The following is a 14,755-nucleotide window of genomic DNA, read 5'->3' as shown; positions in this document are numbered from 1 at the left end:
ATGAATTATTAAACTCGAAAGGTAATAAATTGATTTGTTGAAGGACATTGATGTAAAAATTCTGATGAAGAAGCCGAAGTTGACTCCAATTCGAGCGGTTTTTGACATCGGATTCAAAATTGAGCTTTAGATTAATTGTCAGTATTTAAATTTACAGATGATGTTGATAAAATTGCACATTCTTCAGAGTTATTGAAATCTCTCATTTAGTACTCCAATAGACATAACGTGATGCCTTTCAGGACCAGTTCTGTCAATATTGCAAACTTCAGATAGTATAGCAGCTCTTGTCCCTTTGTTTTTTTGACACACCAAATTCCTGGCACATTTCCGTAATTCATCGTTTCCCAGAGTTTCAATTTAGGCTTGATCTCGTACATTAATCAGTCGTTGTGTTTGGATTCCCTCAAAAGAATAAATTTGGAAATGTTTGGGACTTGAACTGACGACTTTTGAGTTTTCATACCAAAATTGTGTCAAGAACTTTGCCTTTTCCACCATTAAGGCACTTAACCGCCTTAAATTACTGTGACTTGATAAGAAACAATATTTCAACTATAATATAGCTCTAGTTCCTTCCGTCAAATCTCCCTTTAATCCTTAACAATCATAATATTTACCGCACACTATCTTTTCGCTTACAAAAACTTTAAAAATATCCAACATTAAGCCTTTTAAGCTCATAAATATTCCCAGTAAAAAACTGTGTGTTTTAAAACATTAGCAACGATTATGCAAAAAAGGAACCCAGAAAAACCATTTCTTTCCATCCCCAAGCTTCGTTTGTGTTATTTTTTTTCACGCGAGACACGAGACGCCTTGCGGGCAAAAAAACTTATTCCTCCTCCCCCAGTTCCTGATAGCGATATTTTGTACTAGTTAATGTGTGTGTATGTTTGTGCGCGAGACTTACAAAAGGAGGCAAAAAACTTTTCATTTTCATTTTTGCTGTTTTCATCCTCAAAAAGAAGGAATTGGAAATGAAAAAAATGCTCAGGAAAGTTTAATTGTCTCAACATGAACTTGGCGCCTTTTCAATTAAAAATGTGAGCATGTAGACTGTGTGGCGATTATTTTAGCATATTTTTCGTCTGTAAGTTGAAGTGGAAAATAGGCATTGATCTATGCTTTATTGGGTTTGGTTTAATTTTGTCCATGTGTCTGTGTTGTCCATGTGTCAGTGCTGTCCATGTGTCAGTGCTGTCCATGTGTCAGTGCTGTCCATGTGTCAATGCAGTCCATGTATCAATGCTGTCCATGTGTCTATGTTGTCCATGTGTCTGTGTTGTCCATGTGTCAGTGCTGTCCATGTGTCAGTGCTGTCCATGTGTCAATGCAGTCCATGTATCAATGCTGTCCATGTGTCTGTGTTGTCCATGTGTCTATGTTGTCCATGTGTCTGTGTTGTCCATGTGCCTATGTTTTCCATGTGTCTGTGTTGTCCATGTGTCAATGCAGTCCATGTATCAATGCTGTCCATGTGTCTGTGTTGTCCATGTGTCTATGTTGTCCATGTGTCTGTGTTGTCCATGTGTCAGTGCTGTCCATGTGTCAGTGCTGTCCATGTGTCAATGCAGTCCATGTATCAATGCTGTCCATGTGTCTGTGTTGTCCATGTGTCTATGTTGTCCATGTGTCTGTGTTGTCCATGTGTCAGTGCTGTCCATGTGTCAGTGCTGTCCATGTGTCAATGCAGTCCATGTATCAATGCTGTCCATGTGTCTGTGTTGTCCATGTGTCTATGTTGTCCATGTGTCAGTGCTGTCCATGTGTCAATGCAGTCCATGTGTCAATGCTTTCCATGTGACTGTGCTGTCCATGTGTCAATGCTGTCCATGAGTCAATGAAGTCCATGTATCAATGCTGTCCATGTGACTGTGCTGTCCATGTGTCAATGCAGTCCATGTATCAATGCTGTCCATGTAACTGTGCTGTTCATGTGTCAATGCTGTCCATGTGACTGTGCTGTCCATGTGCCTATGTTGTCCATGTGTCTATGTCTTAATGACAGTGGTAAGCAACCTGGATTTGTGTCATAGCACATCTTGGTGATGAGCAACGACTGAAACCACACACAGCATACACTAAGTCCACACACTAGCACAGCCCAACACACAAGTTGTCCACAACAGCTTCATGATCATCGCTTCATCTTCTTCCATTTGCCAAAAGCTCCTTTTGGGTATTAAACCAATACAATAGTCTATAAAGTAGCTTATCTGTCCTTTCTATTTATTTCATCTGTTTATATTGCTCGGTGACCTTCTATTTATTTGAGGGTTTATCGTTTATTCATTCAGTAATATTTTGATTATATGTATGACTGAATTTTATATTCACATGTGTGCTGTTGCTGGTCTTGTGGAAGATTATGGATAATTTAGTTTAGCTTGAGTATTTGATGGGATGGGAGTTGGTGAACTTTTTGATGGTGAATTTGTATTATGGGAAGGATTTTGAGCTTTTTGACAGAAAACTTGAGTTTTTTGACAAGAACCTGAGCTTTTTGGCAAGAATTTACAGCTTTTTGAATAAAATTGTGAGCTTTTTGACAAGCAATTGAGCTTTTTGATAAAAATTGCGAACTTTTTGACAAGAAATTAAGCTTTTTTGACAATCACTCGAGCTTTTTGAAAAGAATTGTGAGCTTTTTGACAAGAACTTGAGCTTTTTTGACAAGAACTCGAGCTTTTTAATAACCAGAATTTTGAGCTTTTTGACAAGAACTCGAGCTTTTTGATAAGAATTGCGAGCTTTTTGACAAGAACTTGAGATTTTTGACAAGAACTCGAGCTTTTTAATAAAAATTTAGAGCTTTTTGACCAGAATTTTGAGCTATTTGACAATCAATTTTAACTTTTCTACCAAAGTTTGAATTATGTAATGTGAATTTCGAACCAAAAATTCTAAATTACTCAAGATTATTTAGGCTTGCTGTTGATAGTATAAAACTGCGCTCTAATCCACATCAACTCCAAAAAATTTCCAACTTTCATGTTTGTTCCCTCACTTGACAAAAATACATTTTTTTGCACCATGTAATGATCAAAAAACATGCACCGTATGACTGAAAATGAAATCGACTTGCGACCAAAAAAAATCATCGAAAGTGCATGCAAACATTTTAATTCCATATTTCAATGGGATCAGCATGAATTGTCAATATAGCTGTGATTAATGAGATAAATTCCATATTTGTTATGTTCTCAATATAAGTGCACAATTTTATGGCCTTCAAAAGACATTCTGATGTTGCCGCACCTAATTATTAATAAACTTATAGCCATCGACAATGACACTTTTATGTCATTTATATGTATCAGCATAATAGACAATAGTTGTGCATTCAGATCACAAAAATGGAATATGAGAAACAAAAATTATTTTATTGACATGATGCATTTTGTCACATTTTATGTCTCCACGTCTCATAATAAACTTTTTATATTGTTAGAAAGTTTGAATTTGAATGTTTTTTCAATGTTGCATGTTGATGTTCAATGTTTTGTGGTAATGTTGTACCCAATTGGGATATTTTTGAGTTGTTACTGCTTTTAATAAGAGCGATTCTAATGCAACAATTCAAAAATACACAATGAAATTTGTTTTGGGGTCGATTGTCAATGACGTCAGTAAGAAATTTGAATTTTTGGATTTTTGGAGCTAAATTTTCAAAAAAAAAATGATTTTGGTATTCAAATTAGCATTTAGACCTCCAAAAACACCTAATTGAGTGACATCACTTAAGGACAACCCCCAAAAATTGCTTCCCAACACTCAGAATTCTTTCCACGCTTCTAATCGAATAAAAACCCGTTAAATGATTTCAAATTATTTCCCATTTCAAGAGAAATTGAAGATTTTTTAATTATTTTCATTTTCATACACTTGCAAGCTATAGAATGTAGGAAAGAAGTGGTTAGGAAATGAATAAAACTAATGATTGAAAATTTGTGGTTATTTTACTGTTTATTTTTTCGAAAAATCGAACTTCTTCATATTTTTATTTATTTTCTTTTATGAAATGTGAGAAAATAAAACTTGATGCTGCCAATGAACGGATAGATGGTTATGTAATTGATGCTGTTGGTTTAACACACGATCGGCGTCATTTGTTAAGTAGATGAACTCTTGGAGTGTAATTGATGGAATTATTTGGAATGTTTTTTCGATTTTTGGATGTGCCACACACTTGGATGTTTTTATTTGATCATGTAGGTTGTTGAATTGGTGGCAATTAAGGTTTAATTGGATGTAAAAAATTTCTTGATTGGATTTATTTTGGCATTTAAATCAGAATTTTGGAAATGGATTGAAACTTTTTAAATGTTTTTTGTTTCCAACTCGAGGCCAATGAATAATTTGGATTGGAACCTATTCAGGGGGAATTGAATTGAACGCCAAATTCTCCCTTGAATATTTACGAAAGAATCTCAATATTTCGAGAAAAATCTCAAAAAACCCTAAATTTTTGCCATTCTAGCTCTGTATCATGTATTATAACTACTGCAAACTTACATTTGTGAATTGAAATGGATTACCAGCTTGATGGCTTCAATCTTTGGGTTCTAATACTTTTACAACGACCTAGCATGGGTTCGAGACTCAAATTATTTAATTAATCGGTTCTTTTTCAAATTATTCAAACAAACTGAGCTGAACTTGTAAATAAGTATTAAAAAAATGTAAAGTCAGTTGAAAAGGCAGCTTTAACATCTAAGAAATGCTATTGATAACAATTGGTTCAACAAATGGCCAGCAAATTGAGTAAATAATTAAAAATAGCACCAAAGTATTCGCTAGTGCAATGCTACGTCGCCGTGTTCATGTCATGAAGCAAAATTGCCCTTAAGTCAATTAAATAGCTGATTTTGATCTATTTTTGCGACGAAGCATGCAATTTACCGCATCCATCTACTCAGTTAAGCATTAAAACCCTCAAGATTTACTCAAAAAAAAATCTACAAAAATTTCACTTAATAAATTGATTTATTTTCTAATAACTCCCCAAAAGAAAGCTACACAAACCTTCATAAAATCGAAATCAATATCCAAAATCTTAATGTACTAGCTAGCCACCTTAATGGATCTCATAAATCAAACTATAACACAAAATAATCACGACCAAAAAATCTTTATTTTCACTCACTTTTTTCCATAGATTTCCAAATTTTAGGTCAAAAGCAAATAGATCATTTAAAATTGGGCCACCTTATTCTCATTTTATATGCACGACCATTTCAATTTATATCCAAAAAAATGTCTTGGCAAAAAATATACAGCATAAATTTATGATGGTTAAGAAAAAAATTAAGTTTTCTAATTTTTAATTTCCGTTCTTAATTTACTTCAATTAAGTCATAAAATTTAATCAACTTCATATCCAATGATTTAAATCCACAAAAGCATAATAAAATGTTTGGCAATTTTCTTTAATTTCTCGCGAGCAGCACAAACAAAAAAAAGTGTAAAAAGAGCAACAATGAACAACAGAAACAACAACAGCAGACAATGAGAGGCACAAACTGATGACGTCATAGATGCAATGGTCTCAACTTCTTCATCGTCGCATGCAATTTGATCAACATTGAAACATTGAAACATTGAAAACATTGAAACATTCGTTGTTGCGATTTCATTGAAAGTTTTAAGCTCACACATAACATTCGTCTTTCGTCTGTCGACCGGTACGTTTGCTATTTTCTGGCACGCTTCGTGTTGTGTAGTACATACATATATACATAAAAAAAAAAATTTAAAATAATAATTTAACGTATTTCTGTGGATGAATATAAATTAATAAGAATAGTTAGAAAATCGAAAAAAAAAATAATAATAATTTTAGTGGATTTAACAGCCATCAAGTGCTAAATGTGAATTTAATTAAAAATTTGTGAAATTTTGTGAGAAATTAATCGTGTTTGCCGTTCTGGATTATTCACAAGCAGTCGGCTGAATTAAAGCAAAAGAATAAAAAAAATAATAAAAGAAGTGAAAAAAATGATGGCAATGAAGCTTTTAGCGACCTTAGTGCTGCTCATATCGATCGGCGATATTCATTCGAAAACCTTACTTGATAAAATTCAGGATGATTCGGATTTGTCACAGGTGAGTTCACACATTCATGACGTGAATTTTATGGCTTCGTCCAATGTCCAATAGCTTAAAAATTTTCAACGTCCAAAAAAAAAGGAAAATTTTTCCGTTACATAATCGCAAATGAAAAACTAGAAAGGAAAGTGTTGTGTAATATTTTGTGGATTGATTTTTTTTTTCTTTCCTTCTTGCTTTCCACTCCGCATTGTGCATTTCTATTCTTTTTTTCACTACCGTTGACATTTATTGATGAAAATTTTTTTATTCCTTAAATTAAGTTTTTCAAATTTTTATGCAGCTTGTGCAGATATGAATTTAAATTGTAAATGTTGATAAGCAGCACTGCTGCTGTTGAGGATTTAAATTGTTGTTGAAATTAAATCTAGTGGAATAATTTGATTGGAATTGTTTGATCAATTTTATTAAATTATGTGCTGTAATCTTGATTATTCGAGTTAATCTGATGTTATGGAGATGGATTTGATGAAATTATGAGGAAATTAGGTGGTGACAGTGATGTTAGGATTGTTTATTGATTTTGTGGATTTTTTTTTTTTTTGAGGATCGATAGTTGAAAATGTGATTTTTTTGGTGACGAAATTTGGCTGAAATTCAAGTTAGAATCTTGAAATTTCTTTTCTATGTGAGATCTTATAGCTTAAATTTCATGATTTTTAGGATTCAATTGTTTAATTTCTATTTAATTTAATGATCCTGACTCTAATCGATTTCAAGCTCTGCAAATTAATTTCATTTAAAATATTGTCAAATTTAATTCAAATTGAAGATAATAAAATTATCAAAAAAATTAGATTTTAATAAGTTTTTATGCACACAATTATATTGAAGAATATTGACAAAGTTCGTCCAAAAAATCAATAAAAATTTCAAGATTCAAAAGAAAATAAATTTTGTGATAATATAGAAAAATTCTAAAACTCTATCAATCAACTTTATATCAATCAATCTAAAACAATTCTGTGCTGAAAAGTCAAGCTTTAAAAAAAATATAAAAATTTATTTTAAATTGATTTCAAGTGATCGTTCCACAAATTGTAATATGACGTAATTTTTAAATAAACAAGATTCTTTGATTCTAGTATTGTAACTGAGGCTATTAATTAATATAAAAAGTATTACATTTATGTATTACAATTAAGTAAACTATTCGAATTTTTCTTGATTTAGAATTTTTCATCTTTATTTTAGAATCATTTTCCAAAGTTAAATTATATTGAAAATTTAAAATTAAATTGGCATGCATATTTGTACATAAAATTATGTTTTTTAATGAATTAAAAATATGTTTTTATTAAAATATTGAATTTTATTTATTTTTTATTTTTTTTTCAAATTTTTGAAATTAATCGTTTACTTTTGTATTGAATTTTTTTATTTTTTAAAAATCTTTTTCTAGTTAATTTTTAATTTTGAAAATTATTGCTGTGAAGTTGTGAAAAAGTTTGTATTTAAATTGTATTTCTTACAATTTTTTGGATTCCTGTTAAAAATTTTTTCCTTCAATAATTTCTAAGAAAAAATTAGTTTTTTTTTCCAATTTTTCCATAAAAAAAAATTAATTTTTCAAAAAATTTCTTATAAAATTACACAAAATTCCATATTCAAAATTCCAAAACTTTTACTCCTCTCTAATTCAAATAATTTAAATTTATTTACAAAAGAACTTCTGTTTTTCGTTTATTTAAACAAGCTAAAATAACATATGCGGCTTCTATAAATCTACTTCTAAAATATGGACATCATTATGACCTTTTATTGATTTTGTTCGTAAATAAATATGTGAGAAAATATTAAAATAAACGTGATGCACTGAGAGACATATCATGACAGATATGATTAATATTTATCTTAATATTGATAATCAAGTTCATTTACTGCATGCATTTATATTTGTATGTCATTGCTTTCGAATATAATATTCAGTCATAAATCATTACTGATCATATTGAGAATATTATGTTGAATGTTAATCTGAACTGAAAATCAGCATAAATATTAATGATTGTATATGTATTGATTTGAGTCAATTTTTGCATATAAAATTAGAATCATATTCAAAGTAAAAATTCAATTTTAAATGAATATGTCCAAAATTTGATCAAATGTTGAAATTTCAAATAAGAAATCTCAAAGGCAATTAAGATTTTAGTACAATGCATTTGAAAATTTGAAAGAAATTAAATTTGATTAATGAAAAAAAAATTCAATTTTAAACTTTTAGTTTTAATTTGAAAAAATATTTTGAAACTTAACAAAATAAAAGAAAATGTTTTAAAATAAAAATTAAAACTTAAATTTAATTTAAAATTTTGAATAAAATTTAAAATTAACATAAAATTTTCAATTAAATTTGAATTTAAATTGAAATGTTCAATTGAATTTGAATTCAAAATTTCAAATAAATTTGAGTTTAAATTTAAATTTAAAATTAAAAATTAAAAATTAAAAATTTTGCTTTACCTAATAAAAGTATTTATAACTTAAAAATTAGCTCTTAAATTTGAATTTTCAAAATTTAAGATTTTTAAAGAAAATTAAGAACAAATATTTATAAATTTGAAAATTATTTTTTAATTCTTCAACAATTCTTTAGATTTGACTAATACTCTTATAAAAACTTGTTTTGCATTTTGAGTTCAAATCAAGTTTGTGCAAATAAATTAATTTAAATAATTTTTCTTGTTTAGAAAATATTCAAAATTTTTGCTTATTGTCTCCTAATTTAATAGCTTTGAAACTTGTTTTATAAATTTTTAATTAATTTCTCACCAAAAAATACAAATAAAGTAAATTGTCAGCTTTAAAAACAAAACTTAATAAATATGAATCATTCAAATACAGCTATTTAAACATTGCATAATCAGCAAATAAAGTTCTTAGAAATCTAGACATTCACACCATATTTATTTAAATTAATCTAAAAACAGCAGCAAAAGTGTTGAAATTCTCATCAAAACTTCCTGCATTTAATTATGAATATTTTCATTATAAAAAACTTTAATTTCACAACTTTTTTTTTCCAATTTGAATATTGAAGAAAAATTAAAAAAAATTTTAATTAGTTTAACTTCAGCTTCAAGCTTGTCACAAAATTGCATACATTTTCACTCAACTTTCAATTACTTCCAATTATTCCTCCTTTCAAGCTTCTAAATAATGCAAATAAATTAATTTGTATAAATAACACTCATGTATGTTTACTGCTGTGCTGCATGCGATATAGTAATGTACTCACTTCATTTGAGGTCGAAGCTTTTTTTTAAGAGTTTAGCTACAATTTGAGCTTGTTACGAAATAAATAAAAAGTTGTAGAATTTTTATTGTCGTGAATAAGTTGTTGGAATGGACTTAATCTGAATATAGCCGAGGTATTTAGGATTGTTGAATAATTTTCAGGGTATGAATTATTAGTTATGTGCTGAATAAATGTGAATGAACTCTAATTAAGCAATTCGACTGTAGTAGAAGTTTACAGCCTTTTTTTGTGTCGCAGCACACCTTGATGGCAAGCTTCTACCGAACATCGGCACACTAGTGTGTCACAGCTTACAAGTTGCCCACCACTGAACTGCTTAACTGTTTCGCTGGTCGTACAGATCAAATGTGATTCATGGCCTCCCTCAGTTGGCTTCCGAAGCTGGCTCTATCGATGGCTACCTCTTGCCAATTACCAATTCAGCGATCCTGATACTAAACTTAATTTAAATTCATTCATCACCAAAACAATGCAATAATTCTACAGAAATTGTGACTCAATAAAACCAAAATATTTACTTAATCACAGTTAATAATAGCCCTGAACATTTGATAACATTTGATCCCCATCAAAAGAATTGATTGCATTAAAAAAAAGTTCAAAAATATTTTTTACAATTTTGTATACAAGCTTTTCAATTAGCTATATGTGATGTCAAAATCCATAAAAAAGTTAATCTATTCGAATAGGATGTAGCGGTAGATTGAATTCTATTGTCTGTTACGGATCCATTGGGGTATTTTGATTTTTAGATTCCAAGACTCAGCTCCGTAAGATTTAAGTATAATTGGGTCCAGTGGTTTATTTCATCAAAATTTCGTTATGTCTCGGTACCGTGTACTTACTTACTAACTTACTTGTAGACAGCTTTATCTTTCGATAACTTCTGCCAATTTGGAGTGTAAGGTACCATGTAAGCCAATGCATCTGGTGACGTGCTACCTCGATGCTACACAGGTCGACGTGACACTGACTTAGTATCTGATACTGTTCAAGTCACGTCCACCTGGTACCGAATTTTCTGAACGATTAGTTGACGTGTCTTGTTCGGGCTACTTTCTTAGATCTGATTTCTTTGGATAAACGTTTACTTTATTCTCCAATATGACCTTTAAATATGAATAAATCTATAGACTGCAACTTAGTAATAATGCATTACAATCCTTAATACATTGCACATTACTAAGCGATGTGGTAATACTGAGGAATTGCATTCCTGATAGTTACTAAAATTCTAAATATCAAAATAACAACTTAGTTCCTAATAAAATAATGTCAAATCCATTTGCATCTACACATAATCCAATTCATTACCCAAAAACATTCTACATCCATGGAAATCCAGCAATTTACCCAAATTATTCTAAAAATTCCTTAAATTCCTCAATAAAATCTTGACCAAAAACATTCTAATTGTCAATTTCCCAGACAATTCGGTCAAATAGCTCTGTCATGACCCAAATTACATCTAAACATCATTTCCTCCTCAAGTTCAATTCCCTCACATCAAGAATCACAGTCGGAATTTAAAAGTGGCACATTAGAAATGACAAAATAATTAGTAAATGAGTGCATGACGACAGCATAGAGAGCAACACAAAAGTGATCAAAAACTTAATAGCGTTTATGCTCGTTCCTTTGTTGTTGGTGGATAACTACCTGAGCGCGGTGAGACAGGAAACAAATGTAATGAGAAAAAGAGAGAGAAGAAAGGTCATTCAATCCACAAATTAATCTTTACTTTTATTTTCGTTCCTTCTTTATTTCAAATAATAATTAACCTGACTATGAGCATTAAAAAAATTGAATTTTTTATGCTTCTTTGTCGATGAGGTTATTGTGCTTCTTGTGGAGGCAATAATGAGTGGATGAATGGAAGTCAAATTATGATATAAAAATTTTTGGATTGTTTGTTTTGAGAAAAATTCCCATGAATGGGGATTGTATGGATGTTGTGTGATGTATGTGGAGGTTTGGTGAGGTCTAAGATGGTTTGGGATAGTTTGGGATGGTCTGGGATGGTCTAAGATGGTCTGGGATGGTCTGGGATGGTCTAGGATGGTCTGAGATGGTCTAGGATGGTCTGGGATTGTCTGGGATGGTCTGAAAGGGTCTGGGGTGGTCTGATATGATCTATTGAGTATGACTCAGGCTATTTCTTAACCTATACTATAGAATGTAGTCAATACTAGAGTAGCTAGGGCATGCAACCTTAAGGCAGTGTTTCTCAAATTTTATCTAAATTGTCATAGTTAATACACATATTTCGTGTGAATTGAGACACTTTAAGAAGCATACCTGAAGAATTTAGAGATACTCTAGTACCATGGAGCATTATTTGAGCAGCACTGCCCAAGAGTTCAACTTATTGTTATATCACAGGCCATTTTTTTTTGTGTATTTAGTTAACAACTGAGTTTATAGCTAGTTATACAAGAATTTGTTGCTAACACATACTATGGTGTACATCTTATTGGTTCAGGGGATTCTTTGAGCCATTATGAACTAATGTGAGCCATTATGAGCCATTATGAGCCAATATGAGTCATCATGAGCCATTATGAGCCATTGTGAGCAACCATGAGCACCAGTGACACTAATATACTCCTTATCCAGATATCATATTGTGTCAAAATTCTAAAAATGAAGCATGAAGCCAAATTCATGCTTGTTTGCTAGCTTAAAAACTTATCATAACGAGATCAACTGAGTATTTGACTCAAAGCAGCTCCAGTTCCAATTTTATGACTAACCTTTCCTTGCATCGGTGCCATACTAGTCTAGCTTATTACTTTCTTTGCCTTTTAAGCGCTCTACCCATCAAATTTCAGAATATCGCTATTATATAAGGTTACATAACATCCCTACAGCCCCAAATACAACTCAAAAACAATTCTTTTTTCGGAACCGACAAACTTCTTCCATATTGACATTGAACTTGAAATTCCATATTTTTTTACAAGCGAGAATTTTATATTTTTTTCGTAACGATTTTTTCATTTTTGCTTCTTTTTGTTTTTTTGATGAACAAAAATGAATATGAACTGCACATGTAGCAGCAGCGAATGTCATTCATTTCTCTTTTCTCCTTCATTCCTTCTTGCATAATATTTACGTGATGACGACTTTTTGTTGGCTTCGTAAGTGACTGTCCCAGTGGATAGATTTTTTTTTGTTTCATGCTGTCTTAGTCACTATTAGTTCTTCTGTCTTTTATGACTGTTATTTAGTGTATTAGGATTAATTTTATGAGTCATCAAATGAGATTGTTATGGACATGCATTAAGGGATATGATGGTGAAATAATTGAAGACTTATATATAAATGAGTTATTTTGGTTATGTATTCATAGGAGGGGTGGTATGGGAATCCTTATGAAATCAATGGGAGTTATGTTTGTGGAGGAGGAAAGAAGTTTTTAGGCTGAGAATTTAGAAGGTTCGTAAGGGATTTATTCAATGTTTTATTACCAGAAGGCTGAAAAATTAGAAGGAGGCAAGAAGGAGGTTGATATTTTAGCGCATTTTTCAACATCCAGGACATGTTGATGACTAAATGTCATCGTTAAAGTTGTTTGTAGTCGTTAATACAAACACCACGTCAGTTTTATGTCACAAATCCACCGCAACAGTTGTAAAAAGTCTTTAAGAAACAAACGTGTCAATTTCATGTCACAAAGACATCACAACTGCTGCATGGAGTCATCAAGACTCTGTCAAGTCAATTTAATGTCACAAAGACAACGCATTGGTTGCATACAGTTTTTAAGACACTCTGGTGTCAATATGATTGCATAAAGACACAACAACAGTTGAATTAAGTCCTTAAAGCACCATCTTGATCACAAAGTCATCGCAACAGTTGCATGGCACGCGTAATGCAATATAGTGTCAATTTGATGTCACTAAGACACAACAACAGTTGCATGAAGTTCTTAAGAGCAATATTGTGTCAATTTAATGTCACAAAGTCATGTGAATGACTTTACGTCACTGTAACAGTTGTATGTAGACATTATCTTCACAACTACGCCACCATGATACCACAAACAATTGAATGCGACCAGATAACACCCCAACAGTTGTCTAACAATCAAAAAATGATATTTTACCGCATTATATCGACCTATTATGCTCCCATATGATGCATAAATCTATGTTATTTAAATATTTCTAATTATCCAACAATCTAATTAACCCAAATTCTAAATAATCAAACTATACATCCCCACAAACATCCTTCAAGCTTTAAAATTATTAATAGACCAAAAATTTCATTAAGCTACATCAACATTAAATTCAGCAATAGCATTTAAGTATCAATGAAAATTCATAAAAATCCAATCAACATCAATTGAATATTTCACCCCGAATAATTTATAATCCTCACCTAAAAATAAAGCCTTTCATGGCAATCAAAATTGTATAAAAATTGCCCAAAAAAATCAATAAATTGAATTTAGTGGAACTGCAACAGAACTAGCTTTCATGTGAAAAATTTCCCACGAGCATTTAAAATATTTTTTATTTTAAAAATCACAAATTCGCGCGACTGTAAATTTCTCTTTTATTTTTGTTGTTGCTGACTATGCTGCCATTGAACGCTTCTTGATATTTCATATTTATTGCATTTTCATGATGACGTTTTCGATTATTTTGTATGTACGACATTTATTTTATTTTTGGTATCAAGTGAGAACATTGTACAGTAATGCTTGGTGCTAAGTGTACTTCAGGTATGGAGTATGTTTGAGGAATATTTTTTCAAGTGGTCTATGACTTTTTGGAGAGGTGTAAGAAGCAAAGAAGCAATGATATGGTAGTTTATTTCATAGAAATTGGTGAAGGAGGTTATGAATAGATGTTGGGGGATATAAATTTGAAGGAGGATGAGTCGATATGAATTTGAAATGGATCCTCAAATAGAAGCACCTATCATACGGTGATGATTAATTCACTTTTGATCATTTTTGTGGATTTATTGTCAATATTTGAAGCTAGTTAATGTTTAAACAACAAGACCTTATTCAAAAGAGAAAAAGGAACGACGAGGTGTTCAAGGGTTTAATGAGTCCCAATTTTTGGATTAAACTATTCAATTTGCTATAGTTTTTCGGATTAGATGGCTCCTTCAATGAATTAGCGTCTAAAAATCATCCATAGATTGGCATGCTGTAGGTATAATTGGATATAAATGACAAAATCCCGCCACATTATGTACAGTATTACAATATCCAGTAACATCAACCAGCATGCTTATGAGTGTTGTTCTCAGCTTACTTTTCGTTTGAGAACAAGCTCTGCTTATGCCCTAACAAGATTCAGAAGTACACAATTTTTAATTCTACCAATATCGGCGAAAGGCTCGCAGGGGCTATCTGCG

The 14,755-nt window shown here is 31.2% G+C and overlaps 1 protein-coding gene across 2 annotated transcripts in view; it reads left to right on the top strand.

Annotated features, from left to right (window-relative positions):
• The first annotated feature begins 5,685 nt into the window (after positions 1-5,685).
• The window catches only part of Fas1 (fasciclin 1), a 176,687-nt gene continuing 167,617 nt past the window's right edge, over positions 5,686-14,755 (top strand). For both annotated transcript variants that reach the window (XM_070634310.1, XM_070634312.1), the window contains exon 1: positions 5,686-6,108. In XM_070634310.1, the coding sequence (XP_070490411.1) occupies positions 6,001-6,108 (108 nt within the window). In that variant the 5' untranslated portion in view covers positions 5,686-6,000. The remainder of the gene's footprint in view (positions 6,109-14,755) is intronic.

Source organism: Chironomus tepperi, unplaced genomic scaffold, assembly GCF_022539635.2.
Source record: "Chironomus tepperi strain 1889 unplaced genomic scaffold, CSIRO-AGI_Ctep_v1 contig_85, whole genome shotgun sequence".
Taxonomy (NCBI): domain Eukaryota; kingdom Metazoa; phylum Arthropoda; class Insecta; order Diptera; family Chironomidae; genus Chironomus; species Chironomus tepperi.
The sequence above is the reverse complement of the archived record's forward strand: the minus strand, read 5'-3'. Positions and strand labels throughout refer to the sequence as shown.